The 20,101-nt window shown below is 50.1% G+C and overlaps 1 protein-coding gene across 2 annotated transcripts in view; it reads left to right on the top strand.

The window, feature by feature from the left end:
- LOC121445943 (forkhead box protein K1) overlaps positions 1-20,101 on the top strand; it is a 72,513-nt gene that overhangs the window by 45,515 nt on the left and 6,897 nt on the right. Inside the window, exons 3-8 of one of the 2 annotated variants that reach the window (XM_041648117.1) lie at positions 12,777-12,933; positions 14,175-14,321; positions 15,649-15,842; positions 17,621-17,787; positions 17,872-18,156; positions 19,579-19,758. In XM_041648117.1, coding sequence (XP_041504051.1) covers positions 12,777-12,933; positions 14,175-14,321; positions 15,649-15,842; positions 17,621-17,787; positions 17,872-18,156; positions 19,579-19,758 — 1,130 coding nt within the window. Of the gene's footprint in view, positions 1-12,776; positions 12,934-14,174; positions 14,322-15,648; positions 15,843-17,620; positions 17,788-17,871; positions 18,157-19,533; positions 19,759-20,101 lie in introns of both variants that reach the window. The other variant, XM_041648116.1, reaches the window with a different exon arrangement.

Genomic DNA, 20,101 nt, shown 5'->3' with positions numbered 1-20,101 from the left:
AATATATCTCTATATATCTAGAAAATCTAACATGACTACAAGCTTTACTATTATCAATAATTATCCATTAGCAACCTATATTTCCTAATTATACAGTACATTTTTAAATGAACTATACAATCACAATACCCCAATTAAGATCAAGAAATACATATATATACAACAAAATTGACCTTAAAATCCATACCAATGTAAATTATTCATACCTATATCATTTCCCCCTTTAAATGTAAAAGAACATTTATAAACAATATTTTGGGAACATGGACGCAGCTTTTTCTCTCCAAACTTCTTTCTGCTGAATGGGGGCACTGTTATTCAGATCATTTAGGGTGTAACCTGTGTGCCAGGTTTATCTCAGTTGGCAGTTGAGTGAAGTAATTTTTTGAGGGTGTTCACAGGAACTTTTCAGGAGGTCGTGGTCTATCATACCAAATTGGAATTGAAGAAATCCACAGGGTCTAGTCCTCTGTGAAAACAAAAGAAGACCTGCTCCAACGCATCATATCCTTAGACCAAAATTTTGAAATCGTAATACCCTTATATCCATTTTGGTTTAGCTTGGCAACCCATGTAATGAAATGTCTCTCTGTACTTAGCTCCTTTACAGTCAAAAATTTTAAAGAAAACACAATAATATAAAGAATCCAGACTCTCTGTGAATTTTTTATTTTTACATGGCTTAGTTTTATTTCTTTTAATCTATAACTATCTGTATTTTGTCTCTTTAAAGACTTTATCTTTTTTTTAAACCATTAACTTTATTTTCTATATATATATTTTTTTTAAGCCTACGTACATTCATCCAACAGTGTGGTCTTTTATGTTTGAATCTGTTTTATTGTGAATCTGTAACATTTTTTTTACTATCCAGGAGCATTTTTTAAAATGTTAAGCATTTCTTAAAAACTTAAGTTGCACCATGTAGGGGTAATACGGTACTGCCTGTTTAGTGCCAAGTCTAAACCTTAACTGTGCTATTATTATGGTAATTATGGCAGTTCCTGCCTGAGGTCAGCACAGTTCAGCATGGAGCAGCCCCTCCTGCCTCAGATCCATTGGTACCCCTGAGCTGAGCACAGTTCCAGGCACACAGCAAGTCCACATTGGAGCCACATTCAGCAGTTTACTTTTGAGACTGAGCGTGCAGCACAGAAATTCTTTTCATCCAAGTTACAGCCAAATCTGACACGCAGAGCAGTGCGCAGTCTGAAAACATCTCTCTCTATGTCGGCAGGAATCCGCCATGCTCTTTCGCCTGATTCTGCCGTCTGACCAGGTGCAGGCGGGGAGCGCTGAGAGCCATTAGCATGGTCTTAGAGCACTCTCCTTCCGATCCCAAGCGGGAACAGAAACATCCAGTCCCAAAAAATCCATTGAAATGCTTTAAAGCCAGAGTTTGCATTGGCAGCACAGCCCCAAGAAGCTGCGCTTTAAAATGACGCAGCTTTTTTTTTTGCTGTTGTTGCCGAATTAGGAAATCTCTCTACAGCACGCCATCAACAAACAGCAAAAATCTGTGTTAAACTCTCTCTTCCTTATTTTTAAGCCTTCTCAGGTTTTTTAAGTGGATTTAGCCCCACATTGGGCGCCACTCTGTTGAAATAGGAGCGGCGGGCTGCGTCCCCGGCACCCGGCCGCCCCCACAGCTAGCTTTACTCGAAATAATTACACGGAAACTGTATTCTTTTAAACACCGCTTGGCCCATTTCTATCTAGCCTCTTCTAGGCTAGCTCTCGCACCTGGACTAGCCCATTTCTAATAATCTGCTGTAGCCCATGAGCTGGCTTACCAGGAATGATCTTAACTTGCGGCTGTCTGGAGTGTGAGAATCATGGCGACTCACTGACTCAGCTTCTTTCTCCCAGCCTTCTGTGATGTTTACTCCACCTCCCTAAGGGTGGGCCTATCAAATGGGCCTAGCAGTTTCTTTATTGCTTAACCAATGAAATCAACAGATTGATATATGACACTCCCACATCAGTAAACTATTTGGTCCCTGTGAGAGACCATGTTTCCTCCAGAGTCCCTCTGCCCCGTGCTTCCTGCTCACTTGTCCTCAGTGCTCATGGTGCACAGATAGTTAAGAAAGCTTTAACCTGTTAGTTAGACAACAAATCTACTAAAAGTCACAAAATGCCTACGTGCGGAACAGGTGGGGCAACTTTGAAAGTGTGATGCAGAGAAAGCTTGTGTTCGAGGCCAGCCTGAGCTAAAGGAAGGAAGGAAGGTAGGCAGGCACAGTGGTGCATGCCAATCCCAGCTTTCGGGAAGTGGAGGCAGGAGGAAGCTGTGTCATCTTCAGCTCAAACACCAAGCAGCAGCCAGCTGGTTACAACGTTGGGGGAAGGTTGGTCAGGTGGGGCAGTCCGGTGCTTTGGTGGCCCCTCAAGTCCGGTCTTTATTCATTCTTGATACTGCTGGGAGGGAGTAGGCTCTTGTCTCCTCAGCGTTCTCAGCAGGGTCCCCTTGGAGAGGGGACTAGATTCTTGGTCACCTGTTGAGAAGGTGATTTGGGATCCGCCCCGGACTCCCTGGGCCTTTAAATGTCCCGAAGAAAGATCTCTGTTGACTCCGTTTATCTTCCCACTGTGGAATCCCATTGAGCTTTTGTAAAGGAGGCCTGAGGTTCCGGCCTGCCAAGACTTCTTCAGTTTGAGTTTCTGTGTAGAGGTGGAGCCTTCATGTTTACAAACACGCCCTGCCCTTCCTCTCCCAGGCCACAGGATCCAGGGCGGGGCGGGCTGGGGAAAGGGCCTGACTTCCCAGCCAGCAGCCGTGGGTCCCGCCCTGCTCACTCAGCTTTCCTAATTTGGTGAGTTTTGCTAGCGGGTCCTTATTGGCCAGTACGGGCACTGAGACCTGGGGACCTCCCATCTGGGGCTCCTCCCTCCCTGGAGCGGATCCCAAGGTTTGGTACCTGCCCCAAAAGTCCCCTTGCCTCTACTCCACCCCCACTCGAGTTTGGCTCCGCTTTGCTGGCCGGCCTGGGCGGCTCCGTGTTTCCCAGGGCGGGTTGTTCCGCTGTGGTTTTGAGTGGTGTGTACAGCGGGTGTTTTTGGCGGGGGAGGGGGAGGGGTTGTGGGGGTGGGGCCCCTTCCCCTGTCTGCAGGACTCCGCCCAGCAAATGAATGAGCTCTTTGAAAGACACTGCGGCTTCGACAGTGTTTTGACCTATCTGTGAAAAGCAAGTGATCTTAGGAAATCAAGGAGGTAGTCGTTTGCTGAGGCTGCTGAAGCCGAACCAGATGCCTTGTGGGGTGGCGCACAAGTAAGCAAACTGTTACAGCAGCCATGAAAATACCTGTGGATCCACTTGCCAGTAGTCCCTTCACTCCAGAGGCCGGGGCAGGAAGATTGCAAACTTGAGGCCAGCCTGCACCATGTAATGAGATCGCGTCTCAAACAAACAAATAGGGCAGGGGAGATCGCTCCACGAGTAAAGTGTTTGTTTGTGTTTGTGCCCAAGTAGAAACCGAGCCAGCGTCACATCTGTAACCTCAGTGCTGTGGGGCCCACTGGCCAGTCAGTCTAGCTAAATCTGGGCACTCTGGGTTCCGTGAGAGACCCTGTCTCGCAAATAAAGATGGAAAGGCTGGCGAGATGGCTCTGTGTGTAAAGGTACTTGCTGCCAAGCCTGGAGAGCGGCGTTGCCAGAATCCACACAGCTGAATCCCGAAAGTTCTCTCATGCCGGGCAGCGCCAGCCCTCCCCTTACACATAAACAAACAGCAAAGGTTAGCAGCGGCGAGGTGGAAGACGGAAGTGTACGCCTCGACTGCAGGGATCTTTAGCACAGTTCCATTTGATTGTCGGCTAACTTGGGTCTCTTTAGCTCTTGGAGATCTTCTGCGTTTAGAGGGCATCCAGTTTGGATTAGAAGTCTAGTACCCCGCCCTGCCCCGCCCCCAGCCTTGGTTTCACTTGCTTGTGGTTTCAGTTACTCACAGTCCAAAAATATCAAGTGGAAAGTTGCAGAAAATGAACAACTTACAAGTTTTCAATTGAGTGCTGTTCCAAGTAGCTCCGCCTTCAGGTGTGACTCCACCCTGTGTATCCAGTGGGTGGCTGGACTATCAGATCTGTGCTTGGGGCTGGGGATAGAGTTCTGGGGTAGACCACCTGGCCTGCACAAGTCCATCAGTACTAGGGGGGGAAAGAAATCAAATAATCTTGTTTCACTAGGCTAAGGATTCAGATGCACCAAAGACTAGATGCAAGCTCCGCTGTTACTTGATGAGAGGGTGGTTTATCATGGAGGTATGAATGTAGGGCGCAGTGGGTATGGGGTTCTGTGCTGTCTGCGGCTGCAGGAACTCATGGAGGGCTCTGCACACAAGCCCCAGAAAAGGAGCCTCCTGAATGCTAGTCTTCTTGGCAGACTTTGGTTCCTCCTACAGCTTGTTTAACCTTTCCAATGATTTCAGGAGAGCTTCAAGACGGCTTTGAGTGTTTGGGTCTGGATATTCATAGACACTGAGGTCTGCTGCTTCCTGTTCCTGTCTGTACCTATAAACCTCACCTTGTTTCCTTTCCCATCTGAAAAGTTGGGGGAAATTGGTTCCTCCTCACTAGAAGATTTGGGGCTTTCCGTGTTCCTTTGACTTCTCTCTGCTGCTTGCATCTCCTCTGGGACCATCTGGGGTGCTGCAACATTGAGTCTCAGCCAGAGCTTGGTGGGGATCACCCCAGTTCTCTGGGATCACAGAGGGTGCATCTCGGCATTCCTGGGTGGTGTCACCTGTGCTGTGTCTGGAAAGCCTGCTGTGTGCTTTTGTGTGGCCACTTGTGTCTACAGTGTGTGCACTGGGCAGCCCTCCCTTGCTAGATCTCCCAGTGGTGGGAAGCCTTTGCAAAGCACAGACCCTGCAAAACTGTGGGGTGGTTGCTCCCCTCCTGTGTTAGGTCTGCCTAAAGGGAGCTGATACTGAGCTGTGCAGATGGGTCAGTGGTGAGGGCCTGAGTGTGGATCTCTAGAATCCATGTAGAGATGGATACCATAGGGGCCAGCTAGCCTGTTTATAATGTATGTAACAAGGACCACTATGAGGTCATCCTTTGACTTCCACGTATGCATGCATGTGCACACACGCACACACATATCCTGTATACATGATTTTTTTTTTCAAGGAGTACCTAATGTGTGGGTCTTTTCCACCTTGGGTTCTGTACAATTTTAGAAGCAAAGTTAACCTTTTCAAGTAGCTCCCGGGACTTAAGTAGCGTGGCATTTATCTTAGGAGAAGATATTCTTTCTTAAACATGAATGTATTTGTGTGTGCACGTGTGCACGTCCATGAGCACACCATGGTGCACATGTGGAGGGCAGGACCCACTGCTTTCCGGAGGTCGGTCTCTCCTTCTACCATGTGGGTTCTAGGAATTGAACTTGGGTTGTCAGGCTTGCTTGCAAGCCCCTTTACCCACTGAGCCATCTCACCTGCACAGAACACAAACACAAATGTTTGCCTCTGGAAATGTCCCTTCCCTGTCCTTTTGTTTTGTTCAGACTTAGCCGTAGACTGAGGGTATTATGTCACTCCCATGGTGGAGGGACTCCCCCAGACCCCTCTTCCTTTGTCGGCATCCTCCTGAGTCACAGGTGTGGGTGACAGTCTCTTCTTTGGTTTTAGAGTTCATATTTGGACTTCCTACAGGGCCATGCAGGATTTTGCTTTTCCTCCCTCTGCCTAGTAACATTACGTCATCCTCTGCCTAGTAACATTACGTCATCCTTGGACCCTCACGTGTCAGCATCTTCATAGTGCAGCTGCATCATAATTATGGGGCCCAGCCACTTCCTTCCTGCTACTTTTTTCCCCTTCTTAGAGTTTGTAATTCCTCTTTTCTGTTTGGTTTAATGTGCTCTGTGTCCTGCACCCTTCTTGGCAGGCTGCTACCTCCTCCAGCCAGGACCTAGCTCTAGGCCCTTCTAACCCTAAGCCTTATCATCCAGGGACTTCTTGGAAGGAACGGGAATCTTTCCTGACTAAATGGCTTCTCTTTCCTGCCTTACTTCTTTGTTTTATTAAGGAATAGTCTTCATTTCATTCCAAAGAAAGGTCCGGGAGAGACATTTTTTAAAGGACAATCTGGCCAGCATGGTGACTTGGTCCCTTTTTTTTTAATTTTGAGGTACTGGAAATTGAACTCAGGACTTAGCACATGTTAGGCCCGCACTTTATCCTCAAATATAGCCCTTTGTTTTATATGTTTTAAATTTGTATATGTAGACTGGTTTTGAGCTCACTGTGTAGTCTAATAGGCTTCAACTGAGCTTCCTGGATAGCTGGGATGATAAGCCTGTGCCCAGACTCATGGGGCGGGGGTAGGGTGCATGTTCTTGTACACGTGTGTGGAGGTCAGAGTTCAACCTCAGATACCATTCCTCTGGTGCCCACAGGTTTTCTCATTGGCCTAGAAATTCACTATGAGACTGGCCAGTGGGTCCCAGGGCTCCTCCTGTCTCTGCCTCCCCAGAGCTGGGATTACAAGTGCCAGCCACCATGGTCAGCTTTTTAACATGGGTTCTGGATGTCAAGTTCAGATCCTCATACTTATGTGGCCAGTACTTTAGCAACCATGCCACCTTCACAGCCCTGGCCCTGGCAGCTCTTACAGACTGTGAAATCTCCCCACTTTTATTTTGACAGTGCCATCCCCTAAATAGCAGTTCTAGAGTCTCCACCGTGGCCATGGAACTGGCACTGGAAGAAAGTGGTCAGAGGGTCCCTGTCTCCGGCACTGCCAGGTGTTGGCTTGAGGTGTCTGCAGGGGCAGCAGTGTGCTTAAGAGACAGCTTATCTGGAGCCCGGCCAGGCTGGGATGCACAGGTTTCTCTCTCAGCTTGAAGTCTGCTCACAGTAACAGGCAGGGGAGATTAGAAATTCAAGGTCTCCTCCAACTGCATAGCAAGTTTAAGGCCAGCTAGAGAAACAAGCGAAGCACATTTGCTAAAATTGGAATAATGCGGAGAAAATTAACATTCTCCCTCACCCCCCAGATAAGCAAGGAAGAAAAGAAAGAGAAAGAGAATAAGGAAAAGCAACAGCCTCTGCAGGCTGCCCACACCTGCTGGGAGCCCCGGGCACCTGCACCAGGCAGTGTAGTTTCTTGGCGTGTCTGGGTAGTCAAGAGAAGCAACTTCTGAGCCCAGCTCCAGGGTGTGGCCCAGGTTGTCACAGGGCCAGCATGAGATTATCAAGGTTGCTGCTGGAAGAGGCCAGGGCCAGGCCAGTCCCCAGGAGCTGATTGACGCTCAGGGCCTTTCAGCTTTCTCACCGGCTCCAAAGTGTGTACACACCCCAGACCACTGTGTACCTCCTTTGTGGAGATAGAATGACTTGGGGTCACTCCTCTGGGACGGTCCTTGATTTTCTGTTTGTGGTTTGTTTGAAACAGGGCTCTCACTGACCGACAACTTATTAGGTAGAGACAGTCCCCAAATTCAGACATCATCCACCAAGTGATGGGTCTGCTCCTCCAAGGTAGAGCCAGTCAGTCTGTCTTGGAATAAGTCCCAGGGTCCCCAAAGGGAGGGGGGTTGGCCCTGTCTAGGAACAGAAAGCACCATCTAAACATTAAGTATGTGTTTATCCTGCTGTCTTGGAATTCCCCCGAGTTGTCTCATCACAGGAGCAGGATAGCCTTGCAGATTCATTCATGGCTTTACTTTGTTTCTGTGAGGACAGATTTTAGGGGCAGGTTTGTTTTGGTTTTGTTTGTTTGTGTTGGTTTTAGAGGCAGAGTCTTGCTGGAATAGGCAGGTGGTCTGCAGCTCTCTTCCCTCTTGCTTTGGCCGCCCAAACACTGGCAGAAAACTGGTGTACATTTCTCTTTCCTAGGTGACTTTCCCAAGTCCCTCTGTGCCAGTGGTTCTCAGCCTGTAGAGATCAAACAACCATACCACAGGAGTCTGTCAGATATCCTGCATATCAGATATGTACATTATGATTCATAACAGTAGCAAAATTAGTTATGGTGTGACAACGAAATAGCGTTAAGGTTGGGGTCGCCACAGCACAAGGAACTGTACTAAAGGGTCACAGCTCTAGGAAAGTTGAGAACCCTCACACTTTGTGTTCTTTGTGTTCTAGGAAGCCCTGCTCAGGGTCTGGGATTCACCTGACTCCCAATGGTCATTTTACAGCTCTGAGATGTGAGTGCCAGCAGCTGGGTGGCCCTGTCTCGGGTGCAGCTCTCTCCTTGCAGCCGGCTTGCAAGGATGGTTCAGTGTTGTGTATTGAGAAACAGGCTGCTCTGAGGTTGGGAATAGATGACTGATCAGAAGCACGTGTGCCCTGGAGGTGCTGCTGGGAAACTGACGTCACAGGCTGCAAGACTGAAGCATTCGCTGCACACCCAACTGTGGCCACACAGGTCACTGGCATGAGCCAGGCTAAAGAAGCAGAGGTTGCTTCCCTGGGGAGGGGTGTGTAATGAACCTGTAATCCAAAATCTCACATTAGCTAGACAAGCACTCTACCACTGAGCTACACCCCAGCCCCTCACTGGGGGGATTCTAGGTAAGGGCTCTACCACTGAGCCACACCCAGTCCCTCACTGGGAGATTCTAGGCAGGGGCTCTACCACTGAGCCACACCCCAGCCCCTCACTGGGAGATTCTAGGCAGGTGCTCTACCACTGAATCACACCCCAGCCCCTCACTGAGCTATATTCTAACCATGTTTTGATTTTTTATTTTGGTACTGGGTCTCACTAAGTTTCCCAGGCTGAACTTGACCTCATTCTGTACCCCAGACCAACACTGAGCTGAGCTGCCTCAGCCCCCCAGTAGCTGGGATGACATGTCTGCCATCATCAAGTCTGGCCCTTGATTCATGTTTCTAAGATGGCTTTGACAAACCTTGTGTTCACCTAAGCCATCCTGTGGGCCATGAAAATCTTGACTCCAGGTTTTGCACTTGGGAGCAAAGGTGTGCATTTCCTTAGGAACAGGCAGCATGGCATTGCTCTTCATGCTCACCATAACCCTGTGCCCTCGGAACTGTAGGGAGATGCTACACAGGATAGACGCTCCTCAACCTCCACGATCTCACACAAGGTTTTCAGTGTCCTGAGATGAGCTCTCCTCACTCACTTCCACCTAAGCTGGTGTCCGCGGCCTGTCACTAGGAGATGTGCTGTGTTGTGGTGACCTCCACCTAAGCTGGTGTCCACGGCCTGTCACTAGGAGATGTGCTGTGCCGTGGTGACCTCCACCTAAGCTTGTGTCCGCGGTCTGTCACTAGGAGATGTGCTGTGTTATGGTGACCTCCACCTAAACTGGTGTCCGCGGCCTGTCACTAGGAGATGTGCTGTGCCGTGGTGACCTCCACCTAAGCTGGTGTCCACGGCCTGTCACTAGGAGATGTGCTGTGTTGTGGTGACCTCCACCTAAGCTGGTGTCCGCGGCCTATCACTAGGAGATGTGCTGTGTTGTGGTGACCTCCACCTAAGCTGGTGTCCGCGGCCTGTCATTAGGAGATGTGCTGTGTTGTGGTGACTTCCCAGCTCCATGGTCGCCAGAGAGAGCTGATGTCTCTGTCATTCTGGTAAACTCTGAAGGTATTAATGGGCCTGGGCTTGGGGCAGGGTACCAAATTCACTGCAGCAGCATCTACTACTTGATGAGTCCCTGGTGACAGCTCTCACCCAAGCCACATTCCCTGTGACCATGCCTTTGCTCCAAGTCTGGTATGAAACCTGGTCTTTAAAACTTTATTTATTTATTTGGTGTTTTTTTTTTGTTTGTTTTTGTTTTTGTTTTTGAGATGGGGTCTCACTAGGTAGCTCTGCTAGCCTTGAACTCACTCTAGTCCAGGCTGGCCTTGAACTCACAGAAATCTGCCTGCCTCTGCCTCCGGGGAACTGGGATGAAAGCCACACTAAGCTATACATAGTGAAAGCTGACTTTTGAGTGTATGGATGTTGAAGTAAACTCGTCTCTCAGCTTCCCCACCCTGTACTTGGGTTTGTATTTTAGCTTAGTTTGTATGAAATCCAGGCTAGAATGGTGTGCATGCTTGGGAATCCTCACACTTGGCCTCATAGGAATTTCTGGGCCATAATGAGACCCCATCTCAAGGGAAAAAAGAGAGAATTAAATCCAAGCCAGATGTATTGGCCCATGCCTATATATCTAGCACTCAGAAAAATGAGGCAGGAGGATGGTTTGAGACCAACCTGAACTACATTATGAGGGTCCCCCCCAACCCTTTTCTTTCTTTTATTAATATTTATTTATTAATTTATTATGTATACAATATTCTTTCTGCGTGTATGCCTGCATGACAGAAGAGGGCACCAGACCTCATTACAGATAGTTGTGAGCCACCATGTGGTTGCTGGGAATTGAACTCAGGACCTTTGGAAGAGCAGGCAATGCTCTTAACCACTGAGCCCTCTCTCCAGCCCCCGCCAACCCTTTTCTTAAAGGAAGCTTAGGGAAAGTTTCTTTTCGCTTGCTTTTGGGGTCTCACTGACTTGTTTGCTGACTGAACTTTATGCACCAAGGCCTCAGCTGGGCCCTAAGGACATGGGGAAGGGAGGAGGCAGCGTGCCTACCAGAAGAATGCAAGCACAGAAGTTACCAAAATTAGAGGTAGTCAAAAGGAGAAGAGACTCCCTGAACTAAAGGTCTCAGGATTATGTATGGCGTGCGCCCCTTTTTCCTACAGAGGGACTGAGACCCCAGAAGGAATTCCTCCTCCTCCTATATCTGGGCAAGCTTTTGCTGGCCCCTTGCTTAGTCCTGAGTAGCTCCCAGAAAGAGGGAGATGGGTCACTTCCCAGGCCTGAGAAGACACTGTCTGTGCAGGTGGAGGCAGTAGCCCAGGTGTATCCCAGGTGAGCTTGGGAAGCAGGAGACATCCCTGTGGAGGAAGTGGAAAGATGGGAGAGGGGACAGGCATGCTGGAGAGCAGTGTCCTTTCTGGGTGTTTCCCACAGCCAGAGGAGCAGCAGGCAGTGGAAGAGAGTGGCGTCCTGCCATTTGTCCTCCTGAAGCCACAGGTTTTCTGTGGTGACGGCAGGGGCAGCGTGCAGGACTGACTCAGTGTTTGATTACTTTTCCTTGTTCGAAAGGTTTTATTTTTTAACTTTTACATTTCATTGTAGTTATTCGGGGGTGTGTGTGTGTGTGTGTGTGTGTGTGTGTTGAGCATTTGCATCCCATGGTACAGATGTGGAGTGAGGCCAGCTTGTGGGAGTGAGTTCTCTTCAACCGTGTGAATTCTAGGGATCAAACTAAGACCACCCGGCTCAGGAGGCAGGAGCCTTTACCCACTGAGCCCTCTCGCTGCTCTCTGTTTTAAAATGAAAAACGTTGGGGCTGGAGAGATGGCTCAGAGGTTAAGAGCACTGGCTGCTCTTCCAGAGGTCCTGAGTTCAATTCCCAGCAACCACATGATGGCTGACAACCATCTGTAATGAGATCTGGTGCCCTCTTCTGGCATGGAGGTGTACATGCAGGAGGCACATTGTATGCGTAATAAATAAATCTTCGGGCTGGAGAGATGGCTCAGTGGTTAAGAGCATTGCCTGCTCTTCCAAAGGACCCGAGTTCGATTCCCAGCAACCACATGGTGGCTCACAACCATCTGTAAAGAGGTCTGGCGCCCTCTTCTTGCCTTCAGGCATACACACAGACAGAAAATTGTATACATAATAAATAAATAAAAAAAGAAAAAAAAAGAAAAATGTTTACTACCAGGACTTTGGCTAGAGAATCAAAGTTTGTCTTATTATTATTTCTTTTTAAAGGATTTATTTTAAAGATCTTGTGGGGTGGGACTCGTGCATGTGAGTGCAGGTGTCCACTTAAGCCGGAAGTGGGTGTCAGATCCCCTGGAGGAAGAGGGGCTGTGAACCATGTGTCAAGGGTGTAGGATTCAAACTGCAGTCCTCTGCAAGTGCAGTGTGTGCTCTTAACTGTCGGTCCGTCTCTCCAATACTTTATTCATTCGTGTGCGTGTGCGTGTGCGTGTGCGTGTGTGTGTGTGAGAGAGAGAGAGAGAGAGAGAGAGAGAGAGAGTGACATGTGGACGTCAGAGGGCAACCTGTGGGAGTCAGTTAGATTCTCCCACCATGTGGGCCCTGGGTTGAACTCAGGTGGTCTGCTTTGGCAGCATCTGCACATGCCGAGCCATCTTGGTGGCCTTCTAGAGCTTGTCTTAATTCATTAGCTCACTATCAGCCAGCCAACCTCTGTCCTGGGGTCCAGGCGGGGTGGGCCAGGTCCTGTCTTGCAGAGCCACAGTAGTGCTGGCTTCGTCAGTGGCAGGTCACAGTGAGACTGATGACTTGGGGCTGAGAACTCTGTGTGCCCCTCCCGTGCCTGCCAGCAGGCCCCTGCCTCCTCCTCCAGCGGCTAAGTGTCCTTGTGTGGAGTTACTCACCATCCACACCTGTTCTTAGGGCGCCATCTTGTGGTCACGGCCACACTAGCCACGTCTTTACAGCCTGGAGTGGAGGAGCAGCTTGCTTTTGCTGAAGCCATCAGAGCTTCAGCTTTCTTGCTTAGGAACTCATGGCCTAGGGACTTGACTTCCTGCAGCTTTGGTCTTGACCTTGGAGGAGAGAGTGATGCGTGTTTGTCATTTCTTGAATTCTTGGTTGTATTTCTTGATTTTTCTGAAGCTGGTCCCACCCAGCGATATTACCAGAAGGCAGAAGTAGCACTCTCCCTCCATCACCCATGGTGGTCCAGAAAGAGTGTCCCACCCAGAGTCTTCCTTCCCAGGGTCTTAAACGGTGTGTTTTTTCTTCTCTTCAGCGTCCCCAACTCCTGTCCAGCCAGTCCTCGAGGAGCTGGGTCATCAGGTTACCGCTTCGTCCAGAACGTGACATCAGACCTTCAGCTGGCCGCGGAGTTTGCAGCAAAGGCCGCCTCTGAGCAGCAAGCAGACACGTCTGGTGGGGACAGCCCGAAGGTCTGAGCCTCAGACTTGTTGTCATGGTGACCAAGACCTTGCAGTAGGGGTCCTGAGGGTGGCTCAGACGGGGTACTCCAGGATGCAGCACATGGCTGTGTTGAAGGATCTACCCGTGCTCTTTCCCAAATAGTGCGCGTGACCATTTGTGGTGAGCTGGAGTCCTGTCACCCACCCAGTTCCTACTTGTTGCAGCCAGTGCTGCTGAGACAGTGTCAGAGTTTAAGAATAGTCCTTAAGACAGCGACACCTTTTTCTTTCTTTTCTACCCACCCTCTTTTGACAGTACTGGGAATTGAACTCAGGGGCAATTTGCTACCCTCTTTTTACTTTTTATTTTGGGACAGAGTCTCACTAAGTAACCTAGGCTGGTTTTGAACCCGTGACCTTCCTGCTTCAGCATTCTGAGTAGGTGCAATGACAGGTCTGCTCCCAGGCCCAGCCACATTTTTTTGCTGTTGTAAGCATGTGTCGTTGTTCCTGTCCGTTGGGTAGCAGACAGTGTGCTAGGGAATGAGAGCTTCAGAGTTTTGATTCAAAACCTGTTTTTCCTCCTCTGAGGTGGGGCTTGGCATTTCTTTTCTGTTCCGTTTCTCCCGAGTCTATCTGCACACACATAGGCGTGAAGCTGTGCTGGCCCACGTGTGTCTTTCTCGGCCCTTCTCCACATTGTTTTCACTGAGTATGGTGCTCGCCCTTTATGCTGGGCAGTCAGGGAGTCACTGGGATCACACGTTGACACCGTGTCTGGCATTTGCATAGGTGCTGGGCATCCGAACTTGGATCTTCATGGTTGCATGGGGAGCACTTTGTGCACTCAGCCAGTTCCCTAGGCCCTCTTTGTTTTGCTTTTTGCTTTCTGTTTTTTGAAAGACTCATGTAGCTGAGGCTGGCCTAAAACTCAGAAGTCTTAGGACCACAGGTATGCATCACACTTGGCCAAAGGGCACTCTTCTGAATTCTTGTTGTCATTGTTTAGGGTTTTGAGACAAGATCTCAGCCATAATTCAGGCTAACCTCAGAATTGAGGCAATCCTCCTGCCTCAGCCTTCCAATTGCTGGGAATGGGTGCAGCCCACCATGTTCCGAGTTTAATGTGAGCACGCTGATGGATAAGGCGGGCTCCCGGGTGTGACTCAATGCAGACAGCATCATCTGCATCAGGAGTGGGTGGCCTGGCTGGGAGAGATTCTATCCCATTTCCCTCTGTAACCCTGTCTCCTTGTGAACCCTCCCTCCAGGATGAGTCGAAGCCTCCGTACTCCTATGCGCAGCTGATCGTGCAAGCCATCTCCTCGGCACAGGACAGGCAGCTAACACTAAGTGGCATCTACGCCCACATCACCAAACATTACCCCTATTACAGGACTGCCGACAAAGGCTGGCAGGTGAGGCCCCGGGGGCCTGGGCTGTGTGTGGAGACTCAGATACAAACTCAGTGCTTCACATGAGCAAACAACGAAGAGACGCCTGGTGCTTTCCCATGTGACACTCAGTACCATGGTGCCTCTGTGCTGTGTCAGAGCCATTAAGAGCTGCTGCTCTTTTGTTTCTGTGAAAAGGTCTCGTGTAGCCCAGGTTGCCTCAAACTTCCTATGCAGCCACGGATGACCTCCTGTTCCTGAAGTTTGGGAATTGTGGTCCTGTACCACCATGCCACATTTGTTCAGTGCTAGGAATGAAACCCAGGGCTTCATGCGTGCTAAGCATACACACCACTGAGCCACGTCCCAGCCCTAAAATGATCTGGTTTTGCTACTTTTCCTTCAAGACTGGTTACAACTTTTTTTTTAATTGTTTTGAGACAGTGTCTCATGTTGTAGTCCAGGCTAGGCTTGAAAACATGGCAGTCATCCTGCCTCAGCCTCCCGAGTGCTGGGATCAGCCTTGAGCCAGTCCCACACCTGTGTACTGATGGCGTCTGTACTTGCTGAGCGTTTTAACACCGTGTGACTTTAGCAGTCCACCGCCCCCATCACTAGTGCAGCCGTCCACATGCACGAGTCTGGTGCATTTTATCTTTCTGGGAGGCTGTGAGATCTCTTCATTAATGCAATGGGCACAGATTACGCCACGTTAGTCTCTTGTCTGTGATTAGCATTTTCCATTAACTAGCTTATCCAGAAGAATCTTTTGTTTTTGCTGTTGCTTCTTTTCTTTTGAGGCAAGGTCTCAGGTAGCCCAGGCTGGCTCTGAACTTTCTTTATAGTCAGCAATGACCTTGAACTTCTGCTCCTTCTGCCTCCACCACATTGGTTTACACGGTACTGTGAGGACAGAGTCCAGGGCTTCCTGCCGGGGGCAAACTGTACCAACTGAGCCACAATCCCCGCCCCACGAGGAGCTTCTCTGAGTCAAGAGCTCACATGTAGCCCAGGCTGACCTTGAACTCACGATCCTCCTGCCTCAGCACTACTGAGAAGACAGGTGTAAGCTGGCATACCCAGAGATCCGGATGTGCTTTGAGCCGGTGAGCCTCATCTGTTCTCCATGCCCAACGAGATCCTGCACATTTGTGTGTTTCTTCTGAAAGAACAGGTGCATTTTCCTGTGCGGGTTGCATAGAAGGAGCTGCCTTGTGCCCCACCTGTGTTCCCCAGGTGGGGTGGTCACCTGCAGCCACATGCCTGTCATCAGTTCCTGCTGCGTCTGTTGTAAGGGCTGTCTGTCCTCTGATGGCTGTGACCCACAGGTGTCTCTCTCTGTCTCCTACAGAACTCTATCCGACACAACCTCTCTCTTAACCGTTACTTTATCAAAGTCCCTCGATCCCAGGAGGAGCCTGGGAAGGGCTCCTTTTGGCGAATAGACCCTGCCTCTGAAGCCAAACTCGTGGAACAAGCATTCCGAAAGCGGAGACAGAGAGGCGTCTCCTGCTTCCGCACCCCCTTCGGACCTCTGTCCTCACGGTAAGCTAGATTTCCTGCGTCACAGCAGTGGGAGGGACCTAGCACTTGAGAACTTGGTCTGTTTTCTGGGTTCTTAGACTATTAAGCTTCTATCTTTCTGATTTTCAGTTTCAAGACAAGGTTTCTCACTTTGTGGGCAGATTGGCCTTGAACTCATGATAGCCCTGCTGGGCTTTAGGCATGCACTCTGTATGCCCAGTTCTCAGACCTATGTGCTGGTTGGAACAGTTAGTGAGGCGGTTACTGCCTACGTGCAGTGTGTGCAGGAGGTTGAGCCACCATAAGCAGTTCAAAGGTTGGGAGTCCTACTGATTTGGGGACCTTGAGATCCCTCTGTCTGCCATGAATGGAGCTATGCTGGAGTACAGCTTGTCTGCTGGCAGATAGGACGGATGGATGGACTCACCACCACCAACAGCTCCATTGGGCCTTGCATTTGCCTGACGGGTAAATGCCATTTGGACAGCTCTCTGGCCATGTGGGGTTCATAGGGACCTGTACTTGTATGGATAGCTGTGGAGTCTGCCTGTGGTCACTCTCAGCATAGGTCAGGTGACCAGCAAGTGGCAGGAGTCCCTGCCTCTGTAGGAAAGCAGAGCCTAGCACTTCTGTCTCAGTGTCACAGTGAGCCAGGAAGGGTTTCTCGGGGATAGGACTGCCTGTATCAGCACTGGTCTCTCGAAGTGTGTGGAGCGGGGGTGCGCAAAGATGCGGGTATCTATGCCCAAAATGAACGCGGCGCAGCCCCAACTGGCCAGAGCCTCAAAGGGCTCTTGGGTGCCAAGTGTTAGTGATGGCATATTTGATCGGTACACGAAAATAACCAGACCAGCTCAAAACAACAGATATAATTTAATAATTGAAAAACGGGGAAACTCACACTACTGGAGTAGAAGGTCTGAAGTCCAAACGGATATCCCCCCCCCCCCAATCTACCTGGGCTCCAGGCAGCCACACCCTAGTCAGATGTGATTGGCTGAGCTTCCCCATCAAGATACCACAGTCCTGTGCTCATCCAATAACAGTTTGGGCTTTTTGTAGTACTGGGAATTCAACCAAGGTCCTAATCCTGCTAGCGGGACTTTACCACTGAGCCACACCCTAGCCCATCACTGGGGGAGTCTAGGCAGGGGCTGTACCACTGACCCACACCTGTTTGTTTCACTTTTCATTTTGAGTCAGGATCTTGCTAAGTTGTCAGGGCAGGCCTTGAGCTTAAGATTCTCCTGCCTCTGCCTTCCAAGTAGCAAGGATGACAGGCCTGCATTGTCATACCTGGATACAAGCTTTTTCTTTTGACATAGGCTGAGCTGCTCCTGGAGGGTGGCAGGACCTTTTAGGCAGTGTGTGCTACAGGACGTACAGTTGCTAGGAGGGAGTCCATTCTCCACCCTTCAGCCCTGTTTAATGGAGCACCTACCCACCCAGTTCCCCATTGAATGGAAATGGCAATGCTAGGTCTTTGTCAACAGGGAACATTAGATCTGGGAAAACCTTAGGGGCATAAGAGAGAAGCCCCTGGATGTGGGGCAGAGACGTGAGGTTGGGTGGATTCCAGAAAGTAGGGCGAGGATGTGTGAGGAATTGTGGGGTGGGGTGGGGTAGGGTTGGGTAGGGTGGGGTGGGGTGGGGTGTTGGGGTAGGCTGTATGCCAGGAATCGCTGAGTTAGGTGTAGTGCTGGACATGGGATGTGGTGTGGGAGTGGGGGGTATTCGTTTTTGTTTACTTTGCTTTTATGCTGACGCACCACCTTGGTGTACCCTTCTCTTCATTCCAGGAGTGCTCCAGCTTCGCCCACCCACCCTGGACTGATGTCCCCTCGTTCCAGTGGCCTGCAGACCCCAGAGTGCCTGTCTCGGGAGGGCTCCCCCATTCCACATGATCCTGACTTAGGGTCAAAGTTAGCCTCTGTTCCAGAGTATCGCTATTCCCAGAGTGCCCCAGGTAAGACATAGGTTCATCCTCTTCCTGGATATGACAGACTGGACAGCACCCACGCAAATCACTGTCCCCTGTGTCATCCCACAGGTTCCCCTGTCAGTGCCCAGCCGGTGATTATGGCTGTCCCTCCCCGACCTTCCAACTTAGTGGCTAAGCCTGTCGCCTACATGCCAGCTTCCATAGTGACCTCACAACAGCCCTCAGGCCACGCCATCCATGTGGTGCAGCAGGCCCCCACCGTCACCATGGTGAGGGTGGTAACCACCTCTGCCAACTCAGCCAACGGGTACATCCTCGCTAGCCAGGGCTCAGCCGGAGGCTCCCACGACACAGCAGGCACAGCCGTGTTGGACCTGGGCAATGAGACGAGAGGTAATGTGGCCGCACACTGTTGGGCAGTGTGAGCCTGGCTGCAGGCTGAGAGCCCACTAAGCGGGGCAGTGAGTAAAGGGAAGCGGGTCTTTCTAAGGCAGTGTGGATTGTCTCTGCACACTTCTTCCTTGGTTGGCATAATGCTTTTTGCTTGACTTTTGTTTCCATTCAAGGTGACATTCAGGTTACAGCCCTTATTTATTTGTGTTTGTTTGTCTGTTTAAAAGCTCTGCTTTCAGTATTATCTTGTGTGGATGGGTGTTTGTCTTCAGTGTCTATACCAATGTGTGCAGTGCCTGAGGAGGCCAGAAGAGGGCGTCAGATACCCTCAAACTGGAGTTGATGGTTGTGAGCCACTTTGTGGGTACGCTTAACTACTGGGCCATCTCAGCCCCTATTTATTGGTTATTTTGCCAGTGTTGTAGTCTGTATCCTTGCTGGGCTGGCCTCGGACTTACTGTCACCTTGCCCAGCAGTGCTGAGATTACAGGCATGCACCCCTGCCTGCTTCAAAAAGAAATATGGTCCTAGGAGGCTTATGGGGTATATGTTGACAGTATACCCGGTCTGTGAAAGGCAGCCCCAGAACTTTCTAGAAAGCATTATTTCTTAGTCGTTATTCGCACTGGGGACTTAGATTCAATGTTAACTTTGTATTTTATGGTCGTCGTTATGGAAACAGGCTCAACCTGGTGTCAGAGACCTGTCTTCCCAGCTACTGGGGAGATGGAGGCCTGCTTGTGTGGCATAGCAAGCCCTAGGCCAGCCTGGGTAACCTAACTAGACTTTGTCTTAAAGAAAGGAAGGAAGGAAGGAAGGAAGGAAGGAAGGAAGGAAGGAAGGGAGGGAGGGTTGGTGGCAGTGGGACTGGGGATGTAGCTCGTTGGCAGAGACCCAGTATGCCCATGGCCTCACTAGCAACAACAAAGTAATAACAATTAGAGTCTTAGAGATGACATTCTGGTGAAAGAGGAGGTCACAGCCCTAAAAGCAATCTGTTTCAATCCAAATACTACATTTTGTCTCACAGATTAAATTTGTATTGGTTACAGTTGAAGGTGTGTGTCACACACACACACACACACACACAGTTTTATTTATTTTTATTTTGTGTTTGGTGTTTGAGACAGTCTTGTGAAGCCCAATACTGACCTCTATGTTAACCAAGGATAATTTGAATTCTTGCTCCTCCTACCTCCACACCCAGCATGTTTTAAAGCCCTGGTAATTTAAACATATCTCCAAGGAGAGGCTTGGGAAGCCCTTTCTCCCAGTGGCACCCCATTCCCCAGCCCCTCAGCCAACTTCATGCTGAGGCCTTGATGGAACTCGGTGGCTGGGACCATGTGTGGTTCTCACTGGCTGCCTGCCCCACAGGTTTGGAAGAGAAACCCACCATAGCATTTGCCACAATCCCTGCAGCCAGCCGAGTTATCCAGACAGTCGCCAGCCAGATGGCCCCAGGAGTCCCTGGACACACGGTCACCATCCTGCAGCCAGCTACACCAGTGACTATCGGGCAGCACCATCTTCCAGTGCGGGCTGTCACTCAGAACGGAAAGCATACTGTGCCCACGAATAGCTTAGCTGGCAACGCTTACGGTGAGGCCCCAGCCTACCCTCAGCCCGAACCCTAGGCGCCAGGGACCTGCCACGGGCAGTGCAGCTCAGGCGGGCACTTGCTTTTCCCTTCCAAGAGCACATAGCAAGGAAACCAGACATCACCTAGGGTGACAGGGGATGTCAGAGGAGAAGGTCGGGCAGCTCCCACGGGCTGGGCCTCTGTGTGCCAGAGTCTGGTGTTTAGGTTTTTGTGCTATTGAGAAACACCTTCAGGACGGCAGGGTTTCCTTTGGCTCCCTTTGAAGGTTCAGCCCATCCTGGCTGGGAAGGCATGGCACAGTCAGGCAGCCAAGGGAGAGGAAGCCGTTCCTTGACTCGCTTT

Source organism: Microtus oregoni, unplaced genomic scaffold (genome assembly GCF_018167655.1).
Source record: "Microtus oregoni isolate MIOR12 unplaced genomic scaffold, Mior012 000003F_ref0000135, whole genome shotgun sequence".
NCBI lineage: Eukaryota > Metazoa > Chordata > Mammalia > Rodentia > Cricetidae > Microtus > Microtus oregoni.
Note: the sequence above shows the minus strand (reverse complement) of the source record. Positions and strands in the feature narration are given on the sequence as shown.